The sequence below is a fragment of the Cyclopterus lumpus genome, chromosome 10, assembly GCF_009769545.1.
Source record: "Cyclopterus lumpus isolate fCycLum1 chromosome 10, fCycLum1.pri, whole genome shotgun sequence".
Classification (NCBI taxonomy): Eukaryota; Metazoa; Chordata; class Actinopteri; order Perciformes; family Cyclopteridae; genus Cyclopterus; species Cyclopterus lumpus.
This window is the reverse complement of record NC_046975.1, coordinates 6,872,922-6,899,993: the sequence shown is the minus strand read 5'-3', so window position 1 is coordinate 6,899,993 and position 27,072 is coordinate 6,872,922. Positions and strand designations below refer to the sequence as shown.

At 47.4% G+C, this 27,072-nt stretch overlaps 4 protein-coding genes across 7 annotated transcripts in view; 1 reads left to right on the top strand and 3 right to left on the bottom strand.

Moving 5' to 3' along the window:
- LOC117737346 (integral membrane protein 2A-like) overlaps positions 1–4,182 on the top strand; it is a 6,418-nt gene extending 2,236 nt beyond the window's left edge. Inside the window, exons 3-6 of the mRNA XM_034543256.1 lie at positions 390–575; positions 697–807; positions 2,194–2,338; positions 2,602–4,182. Coding sequence (XP_034399147.1) covers positions 390–575; positions 697–807; positions 2,194–2,338; positions 2,602–2,696 — 537 coding nt within the window. The 3' untranslated portion in view covers positions 2,697–4,182. The remainder of the gene's footprint in view (positions 1–389; positions 576–696; positions 808–2,193; positions 2,339–2,601) is intronic.
- A 177-nt stretch (positions 4,183–4,359) lies between these two features.
- On the bottom strand, positions 4,360–9,641 carry gpr174 (G protein-coupled receptor 174). Its single transcript, XM_034543255.1, has 3 exons — positions 9,357–9,641; positions 6,166–6,572; positions 4,360–5,404 (listed from the first exon to the last, which is right to left on the bottom strand). The coding sequence occupies exons 2-3, from the start codon at positions 6,364–6,366 to the stop codon at positions 4,607–4,609; spliced, it is 999 nt and encodes a 332-aa protein (XP_034399146.1). The 5' UTR covers positions 6,367–6,572; positions 9,357–9,641; the 3' UTR covers positions 4,360–4,606.
- A 536-nt stretch (positions 9,642–10,177) lies between these two features.
- On the bottom strand, positions 10,178–13,870 carry p2ry10 (P2Y receptor family member 10). 3 transcript variants are annotated; one of them, XM_034543904.1, is made up of 6 exons: positions 13,789–13,870; positions 13,380–13,637; positions 12,652–13,016; positions 12,017–12,282; positions 11,719–11,899; positions 10,178–11,502 (listed from the first exon to the last, which is right to left on the bottom strand). In XM_034543904.1, the coding sequence occupies exons 4-6, from the start codon at positions 12,199–12,201 to the stop codon at positions 10,540–10,542; spliced, it is 1,329 nt and encodes a 442-aa protein (XP_034399795.1). In that variant the 5' UTR covers positions 12,202–12,282; positions 12,652–13,016; positions 13,380–13,637; positions 13,789–13,870; the 3' UTR covers positions 10,178–10,539. The 3 variants fall into 3 exon arrangements, with proteins under 3 accessions (XP_034399795.1, XP_034399797.1, XP_034399796.1); XM_034543906.1 differs by having other exon boundaries at positions 12,652–12,793; positions 12,965–13,016; positions 13,380–13,850; XM_034543905.1 differs by having other exon boundaries at positions 12,017–13,016; positions 13,380–13,851.
- A 1,744-nt stretch (positions 13,871–15,614) lies between these two features.
- On the bottom strand, positions 15,615–26,547 carry lpar4 (lysophosphatidic acid receptor 4). Of its 2 annotated transcripts, none has more exons than XM_034543406.1 (3): positions 26,168–26,547; positions 16,809–17,579; positions 15,615–16,686 (listed from the first exon to the last, which is right to left on the bottom strand). In XM_034543406.1, the coding sequence occupies exons 2-3, from the start codon at positions 17,382–17,384 to the stop codon at positions 16,198–16,200; spliced, it is 1,065 nt and encodes a 354-aa protein (XP_034399297.1). In that variant the 5' UTR covers positions 17,385–17,579; positions 26,168–26,547; the 3' UTR covers positions 15,615–16,197. The 2 variants fall into 2 exon arrangements, with proteins under 2 accessions (XP_034399297.1, XP_034399298.1); XM_034543407.1 differs by lacking the exon at positions 26,168–26,547 and adding an exon at positions 19,957–20,044 and having other exon boundaries at positions 15,675–16,686.
- Positions 26,548–27,072: the final 525 nt, after the last annotated feature.

The window sequence follows — 27,072 nt, the reverse complement described above, 5'->3', positions numbered from 1 at the left end:
CATGAGCAAACGGTACAGCGGCATTGTGTTGTCTCTGTCGGGCCGACGCGGTAGAGGCCGCAGGGGAACCCCGGCACCACGGAGCTGCAGTGAAAGACCGGTTGAAGCACTCGTGGTTGCAGAAGCAAAGACCCACCACATCACGTGTTGACAACGTACCTCGGTGGAACATGCTGATTTCTTTTCCTTTGCTCACCCAAATATTCCTAGTGCAGCCAGTTCATGCTGATTTATCAAGGGTTGAAATACACGTGGTTAAAGGGAAGACAGTTTGGACCTTTTTTTAGAAGAAGTAAATCGTTGAATCCCAAACAATGATTTGTTCACCATGAAGTCATGATGTTGAATGTGTCCGTGTGTGCGTCACCGTGGTTTCGTCTGACCCCCAGAGGCTGTATCACGGTGCGATGCAGTTCAGTGACGTGTCAGCCGGAGCCGGGAGAGAGAACCAGCCGTACTACCTGCCGCAGGTGGAGGAGGAGGTGGAGATCTCTGACAGCATGGCCGTCATCAGCGTCCCGCCTCCCCGCTTCAGACCCGGGGACCCTGCTTACATCCTCCACGACTTCAACAGGGTAACACACGTACAGTACCGCACCCACAGTACTGCAGATGCTGGTCTGCTCCTGGTAATGTGGTTTAAATTATCTCCTGATTGCTGTGTGTGTGTGTGTGTGTGTGTGTGTGTGTGTGTAGAAGCTGACGGCATATCTGGACCTGACTCTGAGGACCTGCTTTGTGATTCCTCTGAACACCTCGGTGGTGCTCCTCCCTCAGGACCTCATCGACCTCTTCTCACAGCTGATGGTGAGTGTTGATCCGCCTCAGGATGCAAGCGGCTGCTGGAAGAGACCTGGCTCGGATGATGGAGGGAGAAACTATACCGGCACACAGAGCTCTCACTCGAGCTTACGCATTAGCCCGAATATTAAGGGCTAAATATTACCTGGGGATATCCGGGGCTTTTATAATAATTCCTGAGATTGTCTGTTTTTTAATCCTGCCCAAATCTGTCATGTCTGTCATTTGTAGAGTAAAAATGTCCAGCGTGCCTCATCTTCCCCTGACCCAGACATTCTGTATTACTCACACTGCATGAGTAACCTCCAGCAGAATTCAGTATTCACATTCTCTTTCATTGTAGTTAAACATGTGATGGGAAAAAGAGTGTCAGTACATGTGTCTGTTGAGTGCTGCATGGATGATGTATTTTTGGAGGCATCACACAGGTTCCTCTTGACAAACAGACAATCTGATTGGGGGGATGTTGGAGTTTCTGATACTTGCATGTGTTCAACCAGACGAGCTTCACAAGTGAATACCACCTCTATTGTTTTTGACGAATGAATGAAATCGGCAAAGTAAAAAGCTAACGTTACGGTATAATCAAACTAACTTTCTTTACTTTACTTTTAAATCTATTAAGCTTGTGTTAACCACATACTTTATTTTAGTATACAACCACAAACCCATTGTTGTGTCACAAGGGAACAGGAAGTGCAACACTGCCGACTCATTCCCGGGCTGTATTACTCATTCCTGCATGTGTTGGCTTCACTGAATCCTAAAGGTAACGAGACTAAAGAGTCTACAGACACAGCGGCGCTTTGAGCTAGATGCTAACGTCATGCTGATGTTTAGCAGGTATAATGTTTACAACGAGCAGTTTAGCACGTTAGCATGTTGCACTTGGCACAAAAACACAAAGTACAACCAAGGCTGAATGTCATCAAGTTGTTATTCATTAAGCAAAGTTATTTGTTTGCAAATTATGATGAAAATGTGAGGTACCGGCCACTGCCGTCCACAAAGCCGTGATGCTAGCCTGGCAAAGAAATCGTTGCATTTTTTTTAATCGCGCAAATAGTTTTCGACTGGTAGAATATGCCAAAGAACAGTCCGACTGTACGGAGGCTCGAATAGTTCTCCACGAGTTCTCCACCATGACACGTTGTGGTCCGTTTGGTGTTTGGTGGGTGGTGCAATCAGCAAATGTCACAATCCAATGTGGAAATGTTTTCATAGGATGCGAAAGTTTGAGGGTGATTAATTAATTTGACCCAGTCCTTCCCACTCTCAGTTAGTTTCACGCTTGCTTGCAGTCCTTTCCCCTGAGCTGCTTCTCTCCTGAGGAAGACAAAGGAGTGCTTTGTATCGTCATTCCTTCTTTTCCGTTGTATCTTTTTGTCCCAGTCCGGCTCTTACCGCAGCTACTTGGTGCACGAGGACCTGGTGGTGACGGAGCGTATCGATGACATCAAGCCTCTGGGCTTCTACATCCGCCGACTGTGCGATGGGAAGGAAACGTACAGGATGCAGCGCCGCTCCAGCCTCCCAGGTCTGGATGGCACTGCACAGCTCAAAGATATTTTTAGTGCCTGCCCGTATTGATAAATATTGCACTGATCAAATTACCTCCATTGTCAGTGCAGAACACGACCATAGAGGGGGGGGGGGGGCTGTAATTATAACGTCTTTACAGTTTTGACCACTATTAGTCAAAGCAAACCGAATAGGACTGTGTGTACCGATTCCTTCTGGTTATCAGGTGGTAACAAGACTGATGTTGATCTCCAGCCCTGGTGTCTTTGTGTCTGCCAGGTGGAGGCATCCAGAAGCGCTCCGCAGAGGAATGCTTCACCATCCACCACTTTGAGAACAAGTTTGTGACGGAGACCCGGATCTGCAAGGCTTGATGGGAAAGCGCCGAGCATCGGTCAGGGAGCAAGTGTGAGAGAGAGAGAGAGAGAGAGAGAGAGAGAGAGAGAGAGAGAGAGAGAGAGAGAGAGAGAGAGAGAGAGAGAGAGAGAGAGAGAGAGAGAGAGAGAGAGAGAGAGAGAGAGAGAGAGAGAGAGAGAGAGAGAGAGAGAGAGAGAGAGAGAGAGAGAGAGAGAGAGAGAGAGAGAGAGAGAGAGAGAGAGAGAGAGAGAGAGAGAGAGAGAGAGAGAGAGAGAGAGAGAGAGAGAGAGAGAGAGGAGAGAAAGAAGAGAGAGAGAGGAGAGAGAGAGAGAGAGGAGAGAAAGAAGAGAGAGGAGAGAGAGAGGAGAGAGAGAAGAGAGAGAGAGAGACCCCTGCACTCCAGTTTCTGCCTCCCTCGCTTTAAACCCCAGTGATAAGTGAATTTAAGTTCCAGCGTTATATAGCCTAACCACCCACCCCTGAACCTGTATAAGTCATAGCTCTCTCGCTCAAGTATTCACTAGTTAGTCTTGTACTAATAACCAGCGTCAGCCTGCTAACTTACAATATACTAAGTTTCATTTGTTTTGTTGCTTTCTGTTCTGTTGCCGTAGCTTCCTGCTGAATTATCTCGTCGTCGTTACTGTATTACAACATCCACCGCTTGCGTCCTTCCACCCGCAAGGAGGTGAGAAGTCATTCATATCAGAGCTGTGTGTCGGTCTGCTGCTCCCACCAGTTACGGGGTTTCCACAGCAGCAAGACACACCGTATGTTATAGTGGGATATAGCACAAGCCACCCAGGGAATGTAAGTACGACACAGGTACGTGCGACACGGGGGTCCGTGTGCGCTATGGAAGGCACCAGAGGGGCTCGAGCCCACGAGCTTTCAGTCACCCTTGTTTTCGTAGATATTTCCCAGAGTGCCCCGCTGCTCCCAGAGGCCTCTGCTGTCCTGCTGTGTGATGATGATTTGTTTGATGTTCTAGATGGTGAGCGGTCCAGCACCCTATCAGACTTGTGTGTTGTGTAGAAACCTCATGCGTGACAGGAAGCTTGGAAGGACGCTAAAAAAGGAAGTTTCACCAAATTCTAAAAAACACTTTTTTAAATATTCTTATTTATGAATCTGAGCTGACGCTTGATATCGTTGGCTGCAAGTTTTGCAGACCTCTATATATTTGAAATTGTTACGGGAACAATATGTTTGTACAGAATCCGTCAGTGAATTTTGAAAGCCCTTAAGGAAAAGCTTGAAAGTCTGAAACGAAAATGGCCTTTTGCCAAATAAGGTCAAGTGGTTTTCAGTGGTTTCCCACTCGATGCCTGCACAGAAAGACAATCAGACAGGAAGTGTGTGTGTGTGTGTGTGTGTGTGTGTTTGTGTAAAAATGTGTCTGTCTAACAGATACTAGACGATTAGATAAAAAACAACGTTGTGTGCAGCTACTGAAACATTCACTTTGTCGCTCAATAAAGTTACATTTCTTTACCTACTGAATATGTTTGGCTGTTTGTTTATTATTACCAACACGTCCCAGGTCATCAGGAACTGGAATCTAGAGGGGAAAGTGTGGCGGGTTCAGGGTCTGCCTGCATTCTGTGTTTCCTGGTGTTTATTACAATGTTGGCACTGAGCACAAGTGCATCCTTCATAACAGGAACAGCTCACTCTTAATCGAGGTCGTACGAATTTATGCACCTTTTTTATTGAAGTATAAATAGAAAAATCACATTTTGAAACCCCCCCCATCCCATCTATTCATGTACTCTGTGTGTGAATGATTTGTCCCTGGTCTTAAGGCGCAAAGTCTTTATCTCAGGGTTTAGTGGTTGAGATCAACTGCGGGTCCTTCAACAAGAGAGCCGACTGACGGCAGCCTAGTCCCCCTCTGGCTTCTCGGTGTCCTAGTCCCCCATGTGTCCTAGTCCTCCTCGGTGTCCTCTCCCCCAGTGATGCAGGACAGGCGCCTGCTGAGGCTCATGCTCTCTGGTATCTCTGGCTTGCTCAGTCGCCTCCAGAATTCATCGGTTGTGAAATAGTACATCAGTGGGTCCAGGCTGCAGTTGAGGCTGGCCAGGCAGAGGGTGACGGGGTGACATCGGAAGATCAGGTCCCTGAGGGCGCAGCTGCTCAGAGCTTTGGCTTTGACCAGGAAGTCCAGGGGCATGGTGACATGGTAAGGAGCGAAGCACACCAGGAAGACCAAAGCACAGCTCAGCACCATCCTTAACGCCCGCTGCTTCTCCCCGTGGTCGGGAATGGCCCCCGCCGCGGACTCCCGGAGGCTCCCAGCGGTCAGGCAGGTGCAGCCCAACACCAGGATGAGGGGGATTATGAAGCCCAGCAGCTCCGCCAGGACCAGGAGGGCCCAGACCGCTGGGACGCTGATGGCCCTCATGGGCAGCTCTGAGAAGCACATCGAGGTGGAGTTGGAGTCGGGTCCACTGCCGGGGTTCCTCAGCAGGGGGAAGGGCAGGCAGCACAGGCAGACCAGCAGCCAGCCGAGGGCACACACTAACCAGTCTCCCTTCCGCTTGGAGGAGTTGCACCTCAGCGGACGCATGATGAGTTCACAGCGGCGCACGCTGACGCACACCAGGAAGAAAATGGAGGCGTACATGTTGACGTACTTCAGATAGAAGCAGATCATGCAGAGGAACTGGCCAAAGGGCCAGGTGTTGTTCAGGTAATAGTAGATCCGCAGCGGCAGGGAGAGCACCTGAGGAGAGCGGAGAGTTAGTCCAGATGGTTGTGGACAAAGAATCACAAACAAAGTCTCAGGTGACCTCTTGATCTCAGCGTCGACTGACCTTTGGAATGCATCTTTTACACAATCTATCATTGGACATTAAATAACCCCCGCGGTTTGAACTGTACAAAACAAGCAACTTTGCGTTATAGCAATTGGCATTTTCCCTCATTTAATAGGTGAAAAAAACACTTTATTGTAGTTGTATGCTTATATAAGGACACTTAAAAATGTCTATTAATGCAATTTTATTAATTAAAGAAGTTCTAAGGATAATTATGAATATATATATTTATAATTATCATATATATACATATATATTTACATATATATATATATATTCACATTATTTAAAATGTCGTAATTTGTACACCTATATGAACAGTCGTCAATCATTTATTAACTATGTACACACCAGTTATGGACGCGTCATTGGTGAGAGGTTTTTTAATGCTAGGACATTCATAATTAAAATGTCCTTACAACTACATTGTATGTGTTACAAACAATCACAGGAAGTAGAATGTACTACTTCTAAATCCTTTTGGGGGGGTTAAAGTAAAGTTGTATTAGTTCAACGGTTATTTAAAATAAATAGTGGTGAAAATAAACATGAGTTTGCAGCTCACCGTTCACTCAGAGGAGCAAATAACATCATCAGGAAATAACAGTGATACAAAATATGTTCTCAGTCAAATGAGATGAGAAAGGAGGATGATAAGGGTGTTTACCTGCAGCAGGTCGGCCACAGCCAGGTTCATCATGAACACCACAGCCTTCTTGGTTTCTTTGACGTAAACCTTGAACACCCAGAGTGCCAGCACATTACCCAGCAGGCCCGGCACTAAGATCACGCTGTACACCACTGCGTACACCTGGTGCTGGTACACCTGGAAGTCTTCACTTCTTTTACAGCTTTTGGTTTGGTTCATCTTAAGCCGAGAGCTGTTTGCCGCCTTGTGAACCAACGGGAAAGGCTTGAATCAGCAAAGCTGCTCGTGGTCTGGTGACGGGTGGGTTCGAGGGTCCGTGCTGTCCATGATGGCGAGGAGGAGTTCAGTGAGTGAAGTCGAAGTGTGTTCGGCGCTGGCAAGCTGTCGACGTTTCAGACCCTGCTCGATCCCGGGAACACGGAGTCCTGGTGGAGGAGAAAAGAAAGAGGGTGGTGTTAGTGTGGCTGTAAATGTATTTCTGAATGGCAGCATGTTGCACAGACAGCCATCAGCCCCCCCCCCCCCCCGGTCATATCGGGCTCGGGGGTTACCAGGCCAGAGCAGGACATGAAGTGTGTGCGCATGAAGAACGACACGTTTTGTTGTGGTGAATGTACACTTTCCCAATAAGTACATTATGCTTTTTGACATTTCCAACAGCACAAAATAAAAGTAATTTCAAAATTATAGTTTAAAATATATGTTTTTTAACCCTGATGAACTTTTATTTTTTTTGTTTATTGAGTTTAACTTGAAATGGAAACACAGTCATGTCTGGAACTGAGCCTCCAGCTTGTAGGCGTCATCTAACCACTGCTGTAAACACAACGCCCATGGGTGTCCTTACCTTTTGCTTTCACATATAAACGGTTTAAGAGGATACAATGTTCGTCCAAGTTTTGAACAGTTTGGTCTCTTTTTGTTTTCTAATCCTATAGCTAATTATGGAACAGCAAAATAAAAAGTTGTGGTTAACGCAGTCGGTAAAGTAGGTTACTGTTGTTAGATAGCAAGTGAAATGACACTGACTACACACAAGATAATAATAATAATAATAATAATAATAATAATGCATTTAATTTATATAGCGCTTTTCATAGTACTCAAAGACACTTCACATAATTAAAACATCCTAAAAGCTAAAAATAAATAAATAAGAATAGCTAAAATACAGGTAAAACAAATAAAACAAATAAATAGGGACTTTGAGTCGCTCGGACCCTGATAAGAAAACAAAAACAAAAACAAACAATCACACATTAAAAGCAGTTCTGAACAGGTGGGTTTTGATTTGGGATTTGAATGAGGAAAGATCAGTGCAGTCCCGAATGAGTTTGGGGAGAGAGTTCCAGAGGGAGGGGGCAGATATGGAGAAGGCTCTGTCCCCCCACGTCCGGTGCTTGGTCCTATGTGGGATGGACAGGAGATCGGCATCAGAGGAGCGGAGCTGACGGGATGGAGTGTGGTGGTGGAGCAGGTCGGTGAGGTAGAAGGGGGCCTGATTATGGAGGGCTTTGTGAGTGAGGAGAAGGATTTTGTATTGGATCCGTTGTGGGACGGGGAGCCAGTGAAGGCTCTGGAGAACAGGGGTGATGTGATCACGGGAACGGGAGTGGGTGAGCAGGCGAGCAGCAGAGTTCTGGATGTATTGGAGTTTGTTTAGGATTTTGGATCACGTGTTTTCTGAGAGAAACTGATTATTGTTATCGCCAACAGGAGAATTTTACAGTTTACGGTGTGTTTGGCAGCTAACAGCTAACAGCTAACGGAACTACCAGTACACACACTGCAACCTCGCTGCTTTGAATAAAGTGTGTTGTACAACGCCATACAGTCCAACTGTGTTTAGTTAGCCAATTATGGGATGTCTTTCAAGCAAACATTAGCAGTTGTCTCTGCAGCCACCTGGAGATCTGCACTTTACTGAGTGCATCTTTCCAGTTATTTATCCCTTTATTAACTGTCAGACACGCTCCATCTTCTTTACACGCGTAGTACACAGATCCTTCTCTTGAGTAAAAGTACCAGAACATCAATGTAAAAATACACATAAATGTCCTGCATTAAAAATCTTCCTCACTAAAAGTACAGAAATGTTAGCAGCAAAATGTATTCAGAATACTAAAGTGTGCCTCCTCTCCTGCCACTCTCCCGGCTCCCTCCTGCTTACGGCTCATTCACCTCACCTGTCCAGTCTGCCCAGCGGCCTCCCATCAACTCCACAGGGCATCTACTCCGGTCCTCTGTACACTCGCTGCCAGTCTAACCTACTGTGACAGTTTATATTTTCATGCCTCAGTAGTTTTCTGTGTTTTCTTTGTGTTGCTTCAGAGCCTGTGACACTAACTGTTATTTTTCTCAGAAAACAGTCAAATAAAATGCCCTCACAATTCTACTTCCTGGGGAGGATGTTAACGAGCAGAGGAACTGAAGAGACACAAACTCTTCCACTTTGGCCTCTGTTCTCTGACTCCCCTTTACCCTCATTCACAGTGCTGAGAAATATCTCCCAGTGGACCCTCAGCCACCCAGTTATTATTTTCGCCTCACTGACCTTTGACCTCTGTGTAACTGTTGGAGTGTGATTCTTCTTTTTCATTTATCTGTTTGCACGTACCGTATGCTTCTCTCAGTGGCTGTCCATACGGTCTTCATTGTGTTATCTCTGTTTTTTTTGTTTCCAGTGGCGTAACGTGGCGTGCACATTGATGAGCTCTCAAGGCCCTTATGTGACGTGCAGGAACTCCACATCATCTTAATGCGACATCATCATACGTCTTTGGGTCTCGCTGATGTTCGACACCCCTTCCTCTAAGACTCACCAGATCTCCCCAGTGTAAAAATCACTATTTCATGCAGTGATTCATCCCTCTGTGGGTTTTTGGCACCTTATCGCTATATCTCGCCTCGTGTATCACCATCCAAAGTGTTGGTGGCCAGCACCCGGGTCCCTCCACGTGTGCCGTGCCAACAAACAAAACAAGTCCTGATCCCCATCCTCACATACACGGACAGCTCGAGGAGCACCGGGACGCCGGCCTACAGACGCACACTCACACCCTCGACATAACAGACATTCCTCATGTTGGAGAAAAATGCGAGATCCCTCATGAGGCATGACTCAACTCTGAAGGCATCCAGCTGTTACAGGCTCTCACACAAAAGCTCAAACTCAATCTTTTTAAAGGAATCGACAATCAACATCTCACCTCTGTCTCCAAGCTTGAGGCCGCGTCGCATCAGAAAGCGGGAGGGTGAAGCGTCAGCCGACAACACATGCCACCCTCCTCCTCCTCCTCCCTCTGTAACACTCTTCACTTGCCCCGTCCCGCCCTCTCTTTTCTCTCGCTTTGGTATCCAGTTACTACAGTCTTTTTCTTCTCTTATCAGAAGTGATTTCCTGTGTTGATTTCTCAACGCGTTGTCTATCTGTGTTTCTCCCTCTCCATGTCTCTGCTGTACTGAGGGTTTCAGCACACACAGGGCTTCCTGTGAGAGAGTGTGTAAGGGGGGGTGTGGTTTACAAGAATTTTTGACAGCATGACTTCTGCTATCATGGCTACTTTCTATCCCCCCCCCCCTTGTGAGCTGCAATGATGTGTGCCACATGTGTCCTTAGTATGACAGACAGACTGAGAGTCAATACTGAAAGTAGAAACAGGAATGTTTTTATTTTGGGCCTTTCTAAGCCGCTGCTTCCTTTCTCTCACTTTCTCAACACAGTACCGTCAGTATTTAAATGGCAGATGACATTGAGTATGGCAGTGATGGGTTCAGAAGTGGCAGTTCTTCCTAAGGTGGGCTGCATACATCTGCCTGAGGGTGAGGGCAGACTTGGGTTAAGAAGATGTAAAAGAGGGGAGGGGGGGGGGGCTGACATTTCAGTTATGAAAGTCGGCAGTTACCAGTTTGTCAAAGCTGGGCCCACCACCGCTTTGAGCTGCGGGAGGAAGTACAGCCGAAATGAGTTGGCACCTGCTTTTGCTTGAAGGAAGTCTGGTTATGAAACTACACAAACATCACAGCACCAGAGGAGACAGACAGCGCTTTTATTCACTCAACGTTAACATGCATTTACACACATTCATATAGCTTATTTGGAAGTTGTCGCGCGTTTCCTAAACATGAACAAGCTGTAGCTTATGTGCACAATGTGATGACATTGTGAACGCACTCATTATAAAACGCAGACATCATTTTTCTGTAACTGATTGAAGATTTGCTGCTTCGCAAGTCATGTCCCCCCCGGGAGGTTCTTCACATTGAGGTCAAAGCCCTTGGGGGTCAGTTTGTGTTCGGATGGCTGCGACATGTGAAATCATCTCGCTGTCCAACTTGGATCTTGTCAGTCAGTTTACAATTTCAATTTATCATCCTTATCTGTTTCATTTCTCAAAGAAAAAACAAATCAACCTCGGAACTAGAGGCCCTCTTGTGACCCTCTTGTGAACCTCTTGTGACCCCTGATCGTGACAGCAACACCGGCGCCTGCTCTGAGCAGCTACTCGTCAGTCTGTGCAGCGCAGGGCGCTGGGTCGAGGAAACTACCGGGGAGGAGAGGAGCGAGGCGGTGAAGGAGGAGGTGCGCCTGGTGAGGTGCAGCCTGAACTCGGCGGTCAGAAAGTAATAAAGCAGAGGGTTGAGGCAGCAGCTCAGGCTCGCCAGGCACAGGAACACCGGGTGGAACCGACGCACAGCCAGCTTGGTCGCACAGTGGGACACGATGTCCTGCGACACCATCAGGTAGAGCAGGAAGTTAATGTGGTAGGGGGCGAAGCAGATCAAGAAGAGGCCGGAGCAGCTGAGCACCATTCGCAGAGCGCGCCGCTTCTCAGCGTTGGTCTGCTTCTCCTGGTATTTGTCCGCCTGACAGTTGCTGGTGACCGACTGGAGTCGGCCTCGCGTCGGGCTGTGCGGGTCCTGCGTCTGCGTTTGGCTGAGGGAGCGGGCGATGCGGATGGAGCTGTAACTGATGCAGGCCAAAGGGATGAGGAAACCAAACAGCTCGACGAGAGCCATCATGGTGACCGCCAGAGAGACCGGCACGCGACGCATGGGCAGGTCCTTAAAACAGCCGGGGCTCGCATTCGAAGTTGGCACATGAAGCTCGGCGTCACCAAAAGGATGCCGGGTAGAAGTGGCATCCGGAGAATAGGACACGCTGTAGGCTGCCTGTGCGCCGACGCCGGGACTGGTGGTGCTGCTGCTGCTGCTCCGCATCAGGATGAAAGGCGAGCAGGCCAGGCCGACCACCACCCAGACTGTGATGCTGATCGCCAGGTCGTAGCGCCGCCGCCACTGGCGTGCGGAGAACGGGTTGAGCAGGAAGACACACCTCTGCACGCTGATACACAGCTGGGGACAGAAACAAATAATAATAGTGACGTGAAATTTAGAGCAACAGAAAGTGAATTCTGGGAACCCGAGGAGAAGGGAGCTGACACATTCGGAGTGACATTTGTCTCTCTCTCAAACAGATTAGAAGTGGCTACGCTGTCATTTGAGCTCCTCGGCTCCATCTAGCGTCTTCACAGTATTCCAGGATTGTTTTCATTATTACCGCCTGCTCACCAGGAACACTATGGCGGCATACATGTTGAGGTATTTGAGGTAGAAGCAGAACAAGCAGACGCCTCGTCCAAAGGGCCAGGTGTGTGTGAAGTAATAATAGATCCGGAGGGGCAGAGAGAGGATGTGGGCCAGGTCCGCTAATGCCAGGTTTATCATGAAGATCACCGCCTTGGTCTTCTTACTGCCGAGCGACATGCAGAAGAGTTAGCCATGTTTCAGAACGCGTTTGAGGTTTTACACACAAACACACGTATCTGTAGATGAATACGTGCGTGTGTATTTGTGTGTGTGTGGGTACCTGATGTGTCTGCAGAGGACCCAGAGAGCGGTGGTGTTGAGCAGCAGGCCGGGGATGAAGAGCAGCAGGTAGAAGTAGGTGTACATCTTATCCATGCGCTGCTCCCAGCTGGTCATGTTGTGTGCACACCGTGAGGAGGAGTTGACCAGCGACTCCTCCCACGCTGCGGACGCATTCAGAGTCATTTCACGCTCTCACGCCGACGCTGGTGGCATACCTGGATACCCATGATCAATCCATCATCTTGTCACTCACACACCGAACACCTGCAATGGTAAAAGGAGAGCTCACAGTTGATGGCATTTGGAGGAAGTCCCAATGTATTCTTAAATAAGAGACCCATTATTGAGACTTCAGAAATCATAATTAATGACCCGTTAACATGATTTCATAATGCTTCATAGTCCAGTTGTCATGGAACTACATAATGTTCAAATGCCCATTTATTTCCTCTGTGGAAAGGTTCCAATTTCTTTCAGTCTCATCTTTGGCTAGTGGTCATCCACCGAAAGCACAATACTTCCATTTCTTTTAGCTTGCTCCTTCATTCATCAGAGAAGATGGACCACTTACCTTCTGGAAAACTGCTGACAGTAAAATACTGTACGTATTACAGACAATGACTGTATACTTACAGTTAGTTGCCGTCTTCTTTGGATGCAGTATAGCTTACTGGCTAAATTGCTGAGTGAATTTCCAGTGCCGTGGCTTGGCTTTCTTAAAGTATGATACAGTTTGTTTTCGCTGGGTGCCAAATTAAATCAGAGGAGTCTGTGTCTGGCCAAAGATTGCAGCAGGAAACATGTGGAAGAAAGACAGCATTCAGTCTGCTTATCACTCAAGCTTATCGCCCCTTCCTTTTGCCATGAAGACGAGACCACACCCTTCCTCTGCCGGCCCCAGAGGGGGAAGAGAGAACCCTTTTTGTTGCTTTACTGGAAATCTCACCAGTTTGGACTCCCTGGGCCTGCCAGTCAGCAGACGGATCCCCCCGCGTTACCTGTGCAGTTAAGAGTTGCGCAACATCATGTCCTCAGACTTGAATTTAAGGAAGTAGTGCGCATTTTGCATTTTCTCAGCGTTGTGGTTTTTAGTAATTTATCAATTTGATCGGTTTCTCAAACGCTTAAGTTTCAGTCTTAAAATCAAATCCCGGATGACGTTTAAAATCATCAAATAGTGCAGCAGTGATATAATTTAGCCTGCACGACAACATCAGAGATACAAATATCGAATGGTTTAAAAGAAAAAGTACAAAATGTACGCGTAATTCCTGTAACATGACATGTGTAACACGTACGTACTGATACATGTTGAAGGAACGCTAAGTGAAAGAGGACAACCGACAACACTGTGCAATTACCTTCTTCGCCTCCCCCTAAACGGTCGGCGTGGATGGAGGTGAGAGGTCAGAGCCTGGAAGTGACCACATGCTCCTGCAGCTCCACAGCAGACAAACTCTCCTCCTGTAGCTGTGCAGCGGCACAACGGGGTCAACAGCAACCCGCCCCCGTCCCTCTCAGCGTGTGCATGTGACCAGCGTGTGCATTGAAGCCACCAGGGACTTCTGTTGCAGTGCCTTTGCAGGAGTGTGTGGTGTCCGGTGTGGGCTGTTTCTTCGCTATGGTGACGACAGGAAGGGGAAGCACTGCGTTTTTTACCGTTTGTGACGTCACTGAGCTCCCAGTAACTAAACCACAGTACGCACGGGTAAAGACCTCGATCTAAAAGAAGACAGACTGGCGGGGGATGAAGACGTTAGTTCCTCTTACCTCTTGAATCTGGTCAGTGGACACAGCAGAGTCTGAGCGCACGCCTGTTGTTTCTACACTACTATGCTGTTTTGCATAGTATATCCAATGTTTGGAGATAAAAATGCAATCATCCACTTCCCCAATCAGACGTGACACTTCCTTTTTCTAAGATGTTTATCGATGCATCATTTTAGACGGTAGACGTGCGTGTGGAGCTCACGCTTTGTGTTTTAGTGCTCTGCAAAAGGTTTGATTTGATTTTTTCTCAGGTTGCCGACAGCGAGGAGTGTTGATGTGGCCCTATTTAATATATGGATACAAGGTTTCAGTTGTGTGGCATCAAGAAAAAACAATACATTTCCAAGTGGCTCCAAAATGCAAAACCGCATTTCAACAAAATGACAGCGGTGTTATTATCCGTCCTGTTAGTTTCACACCAGCCTGCGCCCGAAGAGTCACACCCAGAGAAAATGACTTACTGACAGGCTCGCAGCCACCTGCGTGGCCTGTCATGGGCCAGGCATGCTGAGCACATGACAGTTAACCATCGGTGGAGCCTATGCCGGTGTTTTCACTCAAATGTTGGTCCCTTCTCGTGGCCACTAGAGGTCAGAGCAGACCAACACTCTCAGTACAGCGAGTGTGCAGGTTATTTTCCTCCTGCCATAAGAAGAAGGGCAGATTGCTCCATTAAAGGACACGTTGAGTGTCTTCAGCTGCAATATTTCGGCACATTCTCGACACAAACCGGTCACGGGTCAGAGGACAGTTCTTGCATATGTTTCTACACTCCCACTTCTTATTTCCTGCTCCAAGCTACTTCCCTCCACTCGCTATACCCTTGACACAAATCCCAGAAGGGTCCATCCTCTGTTGGCCCTCTGTCTCCACTGGATGGATGCACATGGTCACACCGCTGACACTATCAGAGAGGCCCGCTCGACTTATCATCTTTTTTCTCCCCCGCCACCCCCCTCTCCCTCTGTCTCTCTCTCCCTTCCGCCCCCCCCCCCCCCTCTCTCTCCTACTCTGTACATACCGCTGCTGCAGTTATTGAGGTGTATGACATTCCCAAGTAAGGCCATGAATCTCTGACTCATGGCTCATGAATAAGCAACTTGAGCACACGTCTTGCACAATGTCCCAGACAGGATCCTGTTGTGTGCACAAAGAAACACACCGACGACCCCAGCTGCTGGTCTTTGCGGTAGCTCAACGCGCTGTGACAAACACACAATCTAGCCAGGATGTTTTTGTTTTTAAGGATTGGAATTCATTTCATTCAATAAAAGTTAGGAATAACAGCTCTCCGAGCGAGCTCGCTTCCTGTCATAAGTCCCATCCTGCGTGATGGCACGCTCAAGGCCTTTTTGGTTCAAAGTGTTCACCAAACGCACAACAAAGTCATGCACGCAAACGGCTGGATCTGCTGATGCCACTGAGTTGCTGTCGGTGCAGCAGCGTAACACAATGATTTTGGCTGTTTGGTCAACAGTGTTCACTCATACTTTGCTGTGCATAAGAGACTTTAAACCGATCTGCAGTGTAAGGCTAGATTAAGACAGAGAGACCTCATTCAGAAGCAAACAATGGACCATTGCTCCAGTCATTATAGGCATTTGGCCAGTGACACGGCACACGGGCCAAGGTCCTCGACTGGATCGGAGCCGCCCTCTGCTCCAACAACAAGATCGCTCTGGCTGCTTGATGGAAATGAAGAGGAGAAAAACTCCCTCACGAGTTCAAACCTACTGACATGCTGACAAAGACCCGTTCAGATTAGTTTGACCGAATCAACGGGAACGAGGCGGCGGCGGGCAGAAATAATAAAAGCAGCCACGCTAGCAATTCAAAACAGACATTTAATGGCCTCAAATGTAAACATGAGACACATTTAACTCCTGTGCTATAATAGCAGTGGGTCTCACCACACTAACGAGTGTCATAACATTAAGGTCTAACATGATATAATGTGCTGTGAAAGCTTGAACAATACAACTTAAGGGCTCAGCGAGTTACAAAAGTACTTGAACAGCATATTCCAACAATGCGGATGGAAATCTCCATTCTACCCACGATCCAGTGCATTTGTGAGTGTTTGTGTGTTAAGCCTGAGTGATGATGTGTTGCAGTCTCTTTTAGAGGTTCTGCGTGTCTCTGGACAATAGTCCCGGTGTGGCTGGGTGTCTGATCCCCGTAGTGTTCTCTCATAATAAACACACACAGATACATTCCTCTGCTCTCCAGTGGTGGATTAATCCGTAAAGCCCAGGCCATACCTCAGGGTTTACCTCAGGACTTAACTAATCTGCAGAGTTATGCGTTTGTCACTTCCAGGAACAAACAGCTGATTGCTTTCTTTTTTTAATTCAGGGCTCCCATCAAACCAACACTGCCCCTCCTTCATCTTTCTTCTTCCGTGTCGAATCAGAACTGACTCTCAGACATCTTTGACTCTTTTCCGTTGCTGGCCGGGTTGTGTGTGTCTTTGGGGAGAGTGTTTGCCGTGTCCTGGGTGTCGGTGTCGCTGCGGGGCAGACTCTCGGGCCGGGAGCCCGACCCTCTGCCTCCCATGGTCAAGCTCTTCTGGAAGCTCTCTGAGGTGAAGTAGTAGACCACAGGGTCAAGGCAGCAGTTGAGGCTGGCCAGGCACAGAGTGATAGGGTAAAGAGTTCGGGCAAAGCGCTCCACAGCGCAGTTAGCCAGGGCCTGGGTCCGCACCAGGGCGTACAGGAAGAGGATGGAGTTATAGGGGACGAAGCAGATGATGAAGATGGCCAGATGGACCAAAATCATCCGTAGGACACGTTTCTTGCTGTTACATCCATGACCAACAGTCATCGGACGCCGCAGCGTTCGCAGAACAAGCGAGGAGCATACCAAGTTGGCCAGGAGGGGGAGAAGGAAGCCCACAATCTGGGAATTAAATTAGAAGCATAAAAAACATCACTGTCGTGTCTCTGGTTAGCTATTAAAAGTGTATGAATGGTGTCTTTGTTAATATGTTTGACTGTCCGAGCCAGTCTCTCCTCACTCACCTCGATGAAGATGGTGATTTTGGACAGGTAGGTCCTCCAGGTGCTCTTGGAGAAGCCCTCGAAGCACGTGGTGGCTTTGTGTTTGTTGTTAGTGGTGGGGAAAAAGGTCACGGATATTCCTCCCCCTACGATGGTCAGCCACACGGCAGCACACACCAGCGCCGCGTTCCTGCGCGTGCGGATGGAGCGGGAGCGGAAGGGGTAGACTATCGCCAGGAAGCGGTCCACGCTGATGCAGGTGAGGAAGAGCATGCTGCCATAGATGTTGGTGATGAAGGCAGTGCCCGACACCTTGCACAGTCTATCTCCAAAAGGCCAGTGTCGGTTGACATTGTAGAAGACCTTGAACGGCAGCGTAAAAACAAATACCAAGTCGGATAACGCTAAGTTAGTCATGAACATGGTGGTCTCGTTGCGCATCTTCATCCGGAAGCAGAACACAAAGAGGGCGGCACAGTTGGTGATCAGGCCTAAGACGAAGACCACACTGTAAACCACCGAGTACAAGTTGTACTTGAAGGAGTCGTCAATGCCGCAGTCCTCCATCCCGGTTTCGTTGAGCACCAGGCCGGCCATGGCGACAGCTTCAACAGGGTGGGGGGGCTCCGCAGAAAAAGGGTACGCCAAAGATGTGTGAGGGGGGGGGATGTCTGGGGACCAGAGGTGTCAGCAGGGGCTCCACCAGTCAGGTCTCCTCCCAAGTCATCGTGGATGTTCAGACACACAAACTGAGACAGTCAGGAAGCGCAGCTGCAGGGCTGCTCAGTCATCCTGTGGAGAGAGAAGGAAAGACACACACTCACTTCCTCACAATAAAAGTCACATGGTATAGTGGTACATGGTATATACCTTCAACTATGTACTATAGCAGTGATTCTTAACCATAGGGCCGCAAGGTGGCGCTCGCGACCCCCGACTCGCTGATTGGCGAAGTTATCGGGACGTAGTCGGTGAAAGTCACCGAGCTGTGTGAGCCTTGGGTGATGTTATGAACCCAGACACGAGGGCGTTAGATGTTTACGACGCTTGTGGGATGTCCACAACAAGTTTAAAGCAGAACTAGTGGTTATTTCGTCCGTAGTGGATGGCGGAAATGATAACTGTTTCCACGGAGTAAAGCCACGGAGATAAGCCACGCCCCCTCTTAGGCACGAATGAACGCAGCATAACAAGCTCCAATAAGCAGAAGAAGACAGACTTGTCTTGTTGTGTTTACATAGGTTTACACACAGATAATAAATAAATGTATTTGTGATCAAATTGTTAAACAATAGAAGCATTTGAAATCTGTCATTGTGACTGTTATTGTTCATTTGTCATGATATGAAGACCAACTGCTGGTTCTGTGATGCCAAAATATAAATATGAAGCATTAGTCATATTAATTAATTTGAAGATTATAAGTAAGAGCCGTTTAAGTGCTACTAAAGTGCTACTACGGCGCTACCTTCCCTAATTAAGGTATAGTCGAAAAAAAGATGTGTTTTTAGTTTGCGACGGAAGATGTAGAGACTTTCTGCTGTCCTGATGTCAATGGGGAGCTCATTCCACCAATGAGGAGCCAGCACAGCAAACAGTCGTGACTTTGTTGAGTGTTTAGCTCGAAGTGACGGAGCTACAAGCTGATTGGCAGAAGCCGAGCGAAGTGAACGAGCTGGGGTGTACGGTTTTACCATGTCCTATGCAAGTACCAATGTTTTGAAGCGGATGCGGGCGGCTACCGGTAACCAGTGAAGGTCGCGGAGGAGCGGAGAAGTGTGGGTAAATTTCGAGAGGTTAAAGACCAGTCGAGCAGCTGCATTCTGGATGAGCTGTAAAGGTGGAATGGCATTAGCCGGTAGACCTGCCAGGAGGGAGTTACAGTAGTCTAGCGGTGAGATGATCAGAGCCTGGAGAGCTTGTTTGCAGACCACATATAAGTCGCTGTCCACTGGGGGGACAACGTCGGATGCAATACGAGGTCTGGACAGCTGGACAGGAAATGTGGAGTCTTCCTCCTCATCTTCCATGTCCATGTCGAGGAGGTCAGAGTCGGCATCGCCCTCTGCATCCTCACCACCCGGCTCCAGTTCGAGGAGCTCATCGAAGAGGCTCGCGGCAGATGGCTGCTGGTTGTGGCTTTTGGGGCGGTTCCCGACAGGTATGGATCATGCTAAGTGGAAACTGCCACTCTGAGCCTTCTTTCCAGGCCCTTCTCAGGCATTGGCGCAGTGCAGACATGACTGTGGGTCCGCTAGCGATGCCTGAGCGTGTTTAGCGCCCATGCATGCTATGCACATAGGACGAGGGTCCCTGCCCGAGATGGACGCCCCGGATGCAGCCTAGTTAGCCATCGGTTCCGACCCTTTGGCGGGGGTAGCGGCCGACATGGCAACTGAGAAGGGATGGAAATATATGAACAATTAGCCACACTTAGCGTTAGCCTGACGCTAAAGTGCTCTAGCAAACAGGGGTATAGCTTGCTATAGTCTACCGTAAGAAGTCGCTCGTCTTGAGACGTTAGCAGAACTCTGGGTACTTGGTTCGACTTGCAAACAAATGCTAACCGAGACCTGGTAGGCTCGCCGTAACACGTTAGCCAGATAATAACGCTACACAGACACTGACGACACCGGTAACCAAATACCGGGTAGTCGGGAGAACAGCTCGCCTTGACGCGGGTGTCGGGGAAAAATCCTAACTTGTCCATCTGACAGTAACATATGTAACTTCGGGACATCAATGATGACCGACATGTCCTGGGTTCATCTTAGTGGACAAGCCAAACATATGGATTATAGAGGGTCGGGGCAGTTGAGATAGAGAAACTGTATCATTATCGTTGTGTTGTTGAGTAGATCAAACACAGTTATTTGTCTACTAAGCTTTCGTAAATGTATAAAGGACGAAGATCTTGGACTGAGAAGTAAGCAGTAATTTCTGACAACCTTACGAGAAGGCTCAGAGATTCCTGTTCCATTCAGCTGAATGTTTCAAGACTTGTCTGTACTAGGGCTCATGGTTGATTCCTTGTAAACTTGTTCTGGTAATAAAGTGTTATAAGACAACCATGCTTAAAGTACTTTTGATTTCTCACAGGGTAACGGAACATTAATTTCCACCACAGCGGACACTGCCTACTTATTATGTAGTGTCTAAATATACTTACTACTCCACGCCAATCCAGACTAGAGCCAAGAACTGCGTTCGGCGACGTGTCCTTAACGGGTCATCTATGAACTGTTAAACAGAAAATCCAAGCTAGCCAAGATAAGCTGAGGGAGCTATAGTTTCTTCACGGGAAACTATAGCTCCCTCAGCATATCTCATTTTACCCATTTTCTGAGCTTTTACGGGCGGTTAAAGCGAAGGTTTGTATTCGATTTTCGAGCACTTTCCCAGGTCAAAATGAGTTAACTGACCCAGCCAAATGGAGCAGCATGGTTGTATGTATAATTCGGGGTGCTGGGCATCAGTGTGGTGTCCGGATTTAGATCACTTTGACCGCATTGAAATCGGCGACATTTTGACCCAGAGCGGCAGGGGGCTCTGGCAGTTTCGCAGCAGATTTCCGAACACTTTCTTGGGTAAAAGTGGTTTAATGTGCCGCTTTTGAAAACTTCCTCTGGCCGAATGGAGCACCATCCCTGGCTCTATAATTTGGCATGTTGGGCGTAAACGTGTGGCATCCGGATTTCGGTCACTGTGACCGGGTTAAAAATGTTGAAATAAATGCGAAATGTCTGGTTTTAAAACGTCAATAAAAGTGGTTTCCTGAACCACTTTTAAACACTTTTTTCGGCCGAATGGAGCACCACCCCGGGCTCTATAATTCGGCTTGCTGGGCATAAGTGTGGCATCCAGATTTCGAAATTGTACCACACATATTGCTTTCTCTTTGGAAGGCTGGACACTGGTTCCTCAGCATTGACCTCTGCAGCATGGTCACAAGCGTTGGTACCACTTTCTCCTCGGCTGGCTGTTGGAGATCTGGTTTTGGAGGTCTTCAAGCTGCGAATTGAAGGAGCGCTCGCTGGTCTGCCGCTCCTGTTCCTGGTCCTGCAGAGTCTGCTGGAGGCTCTGTGTGGCCTCAAGGAGGGAGATATTTTCCTTCTGCCACGTCATGTTCTGGAGCTCCACCAGCTTCTCAGCCTGGGTCACAGCAGCTGAGAGGTTTCTGTTGTCCTCCTTTTGGTTGGCGAGCTGGACCCCAAAGGAGTCTTTCTCCTGCTGCCATCGGAGACCTCTTTAGCTGGTCTTCAAATGTTTCCTTTAGAGCAGCAATGAGGTCCTTGTGTTCTTGTTCTTGCAGCTCCAGCTTGGCCAGATGTTTCCAGTGCTCGGTAGCGGCCACGCTCATTTTCCAGAACTCCTTCTGTTGTGGATACAGTGGCCTTCACCTTCTGGTTGGCCTTCCACAGGTCGGTCTTCAGCCTCTCAATTTTACCCTGCAGGATGTCCAGAGACTCCTGGTTGGTGGATGACTGTGGATTCTTGGTATCTTTCAGGGCTTCTCCCTTATCCTTATTTTCAATGGTGAGTCTCTGTGTTTCAGCCCTCTCGATGACCAGGTAGCTTTCCAGCTCGAGCTCGGTGTTAGGCCGCACCTGCTAATTTTTAAAAGAAAAAATAAATTGTACATAAATAAGCTGCACTTGTCTATAAGCCGCAGGTGTCCCCGTTGAAACATGAGATATTAACGCGATAAGATGTTACAGGAAATATTTTTTTAAACTTTTAATTAAATAAATAGCAGTAACATCTAAATACATACCGCAAATGCTTTTTTTCAGAACAGTGCTTTTAACAGTACTAAAGTTGTTTTCTTCAGTATCGGAATTGAACAGCACACATTTTCTCGGCTAAAATATAGGAACCTAGCAAAAGTCATTGATCACTATCGCCATCGTCCTCCTGTGCACTAAAACCATTGAAGTCCTCTTCTTCAGTATCGGAATTAAACAGCCTCAGAATTGCTTCGTTGCACTCAGTCTCTCTTTCGTTTGCGCTCTGTGTGTCACTTTCCTCCCGAGGCAAATCCGCCCCTGAGCTTGCGCTGTCCTCCTCATCACGCAGCAGTCCAGCCTTTCGGAGCCTGTTGGTGATGGTGGATTCTTTGACACTGCTCCACGCTGTTAGGATCCACTGGCAGACTTGAGAAAAAGTTGTGCTTCGCATGCGGACAGTTTTTGTACGTGCAGCAGCTCTATTTCCTTCTTCGAGAGCCAGACGGATCACCTTTAACTTGAAAGCCGCATCATGTGCATTTCTTTGTGTCTTTTGCATGATGAGGGTGCATGCACGAAGCGCAAAATGGCCGATCTGAAGAATTAAGTGTGATGGTGCGTTCACACCAAACGCGTTGCGAATACTCGCGCCAGACAAGTTGTGTTCATTCGCGTCTTTCGCAACCATTCCCGTCTATCACGCAGTCCGGCAAAATTCGCAACCATTCACGTCTGTGCATTGACTTTGCATGGGATCTACTCTCGCGAAAGATTCGCAACGCGTTTGGTATGAACGCCCCATGAGTTACCGGTAGTTTGCCGAAACAGTTTCATTGGTCCACTGTGACCTGTTCGGTAATTTCATTGGTCAGATTAGCCGCATCGTTGTAAAAGGCGCAGTCTCAAAGCGTGTGAAAAAAAGTAGCGGCTTATATGCCAGAATTTACGGTACATAGTAAAAGGTATGGTACACCTATGTATGGTATAGTACATAGTATTATACCATACATAGTACTATACCATACACAGTACTATACCATACACAGGTATACCATACCATACCTTGTACTAGTACTATTGTACATAGTACAAGGTATGATACACCTGTAGTATGTTTAATGTTTTTCAGTGTACAGAAGGCAGACATGAATGATTGTTTCCATATGTCAGCCAGAGTTGTCGGATATTTTCTAACAAGACTTCTGGCCAACATGCAAACCCCCCAAATATAATTTTTTTTAATGTTTGATGGACGTGTATATTAAAAATAAATATTTTAAATGCTTCACAATCAACTTTGTGACTTGTATTTAGTCAATCTATCAGTGTTGGGATAGCTGTGTAACATTCATGTTTGTCTGGCTTAATGCAGTGGATCTGTCCCACCCGTCCACACACTCACATGGCAGTGAGGCACGCCGTGGGAGGTAAACATCTGTAGATCAGGAGGTTAAAACAACGTTCATCTGCATTCACAGCCCAGTGTATAAAATCCCCTCCCGGATGCAAAAGTACAGAAAGTATGCAAGGCTGAGCGCCAACTGCAGGAAGTAAACAAATCAGCATGGTGGCTCGTACAAAAGCTCCCACCACCGCAAAGCAGCGTTGCCATGACACACAATAGTGTGGTTGTCAAACATGGGACAATTCAAAGAAAATTAATTTTCTAGTCATTTACTCGAAGTGAAAATATTTTTGCGGGCGTGTGATGTCCGAACAGGATTTTTAATGAGTTGAGTTATCTCGATCACAGCGTTATATGAACACCCACAATCAACTTCGTTTTCTGTGAAGAATTACCGCTGCAATCGTAAAATCATTGTATTGTAATTAAGTAATAAGGTTCAAGAGGCAGGACTGTATGGTACAATAATGTCCGGTTCAAGGGTTAGGCAAACCATTAAAATAACAAAGATGACAATGGGACACTTGCAATACAATAATATTTAATCTAAACATTAACGTTTGTTCATGTTGATTTGGATATCTCCATTACTTGTGCATCCGTGGAAAACGTTTCTCATGTCCCCTTCGTCTCTGATGATAGCGCTTCTCACCACTCTTGCTCTCTTAGCCAGTGGCTCGGTGTTGAAGTGCCTTCTCCAGAAGGATATCACTCCAACACTGTCTTTCATTTAGATTTGGTGCCAGTAGCTTTCAATGGAGCTTTTTTTCGTTGTGCAACATTTCATAGGTCTCAATTTCTTTCTTATCTATGGTAGCATGACGTCCATCTGAAGTATCCTCTTCGGCTAACCACTCATCAAAATATCAAAGTTCACACGAAACATGTTTGTTAACTGAAGCTTGAAACGAAACTAACGGCCGCGCAAAATCTACCTGTTATTTTGAGTGCGCACTGATATGGAACGCTCAGATAAATGTAAACAGGTTGTACAGGACTTTATGGCTGAATAAAGTACACCCCGTGACTCACTCTCAACCAATCAGAATGCTTGATTTCATCTACCCGTATTATAACACAACATATACTACACCGACTAAATGATTGCTGAGTTGTGTTATTATGGGGCAGCAGACAACATATCTTATAGCTAGAGAGATTTAAATGATTTTAGCATCTTTAAAATCATTCCAGAATCTGAGTTGTAAACTGTTTGTCTGTGTGGCCGAGTCCGAACAACAGACTGTTATCCACAGTGCGCAGGCTGGGAGGCTCTAATTAAAGACTGTGTCCACTTACGTCATCGGGTGACGTTGGATCCAGTGTTTCTGAAAGTTGACCAATATTATGACCTAAAATCTCTCTCCCAACTCTTCCAACTTCATGCAAAGTGCCGTTATAAATGGCTGCAGCGGCCGATTTAACGCGCTAAACTGGCCTTATGTTGTGTTACGCAACGGAGCCGCAGCAGCAGTGAGGTGGTCGGCCTAAAAAATCCAGGGAGTCTCTGGAAAGATTCACTTATATCACCTCACACACAGACTAACACACACACTCACAAAGGCGACGCTGTGTGTGAGCGGTCCATCAGCCCTGTCCCGTGCCAGCTGCAGTGTGACATCTTTACTGCGTTTTCACACGCCTCCTCAGAAAAGCTTTGGCCGGTCCGGCCCCTCACAATACCCTCACTGTACCCGTCTGCACCAAACACACACCGACACACACACACACACACACACACACACACACACACACACACACACTTGTAGGGTTCTGTGTACTGTGGCTCGGTCCCAGGACCTCTGACAGTGCCGGCTTCAAATCCAGCTGATGTCGTTTCTGCAGGTTAGCCAAGTCTATAGAACATTGGATTTGGCTGCTCGGCAGTTTATATGTAAGGAAACCAGAACCACCTCCACTTCAGACCTGTAGAGGCACATTTAACGCATGTGGTGGATTTCTAGGAGTCCCACTGGGGGAATTCTCAGAGCTGGATTTTCATGCACAGGTCGAGGACAGCTGCACATTTAAAAGGGTTTCCCCCCCACCGCAGTCGGCCGCGGCAGCGACAGGAACGGGCCCCTGGGACCCGCTGATCTGATGGGATCGAGTTCAGGCTCAGCTCACATCCAGCTGTTCCTTTCTCTCACACACTAGGAGGAAGGAGGAAGGAGGAGGCAGGGAGAGTTGAAGGTGGAGGACAACCAGGCGTGTGGTGTTGGAGCGGACATCTTCACTTACAGCCAGCAGAGCTGATAGAGCTACACAGAGTGTGCTTTTAATCAGAACGGTCTTGTTTGAGCTTCGTCTCAAGTTGCATCACACTCAAGCAATACATGAATATGAAGTCCTCCAAATACTTCTATATAAGGTTTGCAATGTGCTGAAACTGTTAGAGCGGACACACACACACACACACACACACACACACATACACACCACGCACACACACACAGGATTTCTGTTGAGACTGTGGAAGAAAGTTAGGTGCTGGTTGAGATTGAACCTAAGACTTGAGGCTAACTGTAATTCAAAAGTGGAGTGTACTTTGCACTAAGTATAATACATACAATGTTGTAAATATTTCCATTTCAAGTTACTTTATACTCTTACTCTAATGTATTTTGGAAGACTATTACACTTGTAACTCCACTATATTAATTGAACGACATACTTTCAGATAACAGATAGATAAACTAATACATAATGATATGTTATTGCTTTGGACCAAGCAGTATATTAAGTCTCTGAAATCAGCCCCTCCCCCTTTTACCAGTGGCAACACGTACACAGTAATGCATCATTAATTACAGTCTGGTCATATATTCTGAAATGGGCAACACTGAACAAAGAGTACATTTATTTTTGTTTTATTGCCACATATAATTAAGTTAAAGATCCGAGTACTTCTTCCACTACTGCTGCATGATTTGTGGTGAATTTGCATGAGCCGATAAAAGATGTTGTTCTGTGACCCTGAACACATTAAATGAGCCTTGTGATTAAAGATTAAATATATTTCCCGCATATATTTGTGATAAGAATTGATCTTATCACAAAAAGAAGGCGCTGTGCATTAAATTGCATACGGCTGCATGTTGCCAGCTCTAAACCGGTGTCATTGGGTTGTGTGGCTCCATTAGTGCTCTCGTGTGTCATAGATTCCCCTCAACTAAAGACACAACATGTCAACTTCCCCCAACAAAAGAACCGGACCATAGTGAGAAGACAAGGCGGACTGGACTTACGGGCAGCTAAAGGGATGCCAGCTCACCTCCTGCTCACTGGGGTTGGTCAGTCTGGCCGCGGCGCAGCTGTCAAAAAGAAAAACTCCACACTTGTTGCTGTTTTTTGTCTCCCGGGTGTTTCGGTGCCGCCCGGCTCGACGGTGCCCCCCTCCCACCCCTTGCCCCCCTCTGGACCGGACCAGACTAAAACGGACAGAAGTCACGGGGCCCCTTTTTCCAGCGAGTTAGCGACGGCATAAAACACTGCGGGTGTGAGTTTCCTCAATTAATCCCGACGACTCGCTCCGTCCGGCGGTCCGCTAGGAGTGGGGGGACCGCTTCACATCCACCGCCCCTGGGGCGTTTGTGCGTGAGGCGTGTTCACGCGCGCGTGCGGGCTGAGCGGAGGTTCTGCTCGCGCGACTACAGGAAACGAGACAATGCACCTCGGCTGGGCAGTATAGGGAAGGGGGGAGGAGGGAGTGAATAGGGGATTTTGGAGAAGGAGAGAAGGACACAGGGGGCCAGGCTGCTGTCATATTATACACACAGGCCTATAGCATCACCGTAACATGGCGGATGGCCTGTTACTGTGGCAACAGGCCTTTCCGTTGGGCCAGGGACCACCGGTCCAAAGTTAACTCGAGTGCTTAAGAAACTATTTAAGGTACTTTTAACCGTTTAACTTTATACACCGGTAGTTACTCGCTTCTCTGCATATTTAGGTTTTACACACAGTAAACACATTATTAAAGTAATAATGACATTATGAAAAGAAACAACAATTCATAAAATCAAGATACGAGCCGTTATCTTTGTGTGCGTGGGTGTGTGTGTGTGTGCGTGTGTGTGTGTGTGTGTGTGGGCGTGGTCCTCCTACCTCTCCGGGCTCTGCTCATCGTACACACACGTGTCTGCAATCAGCT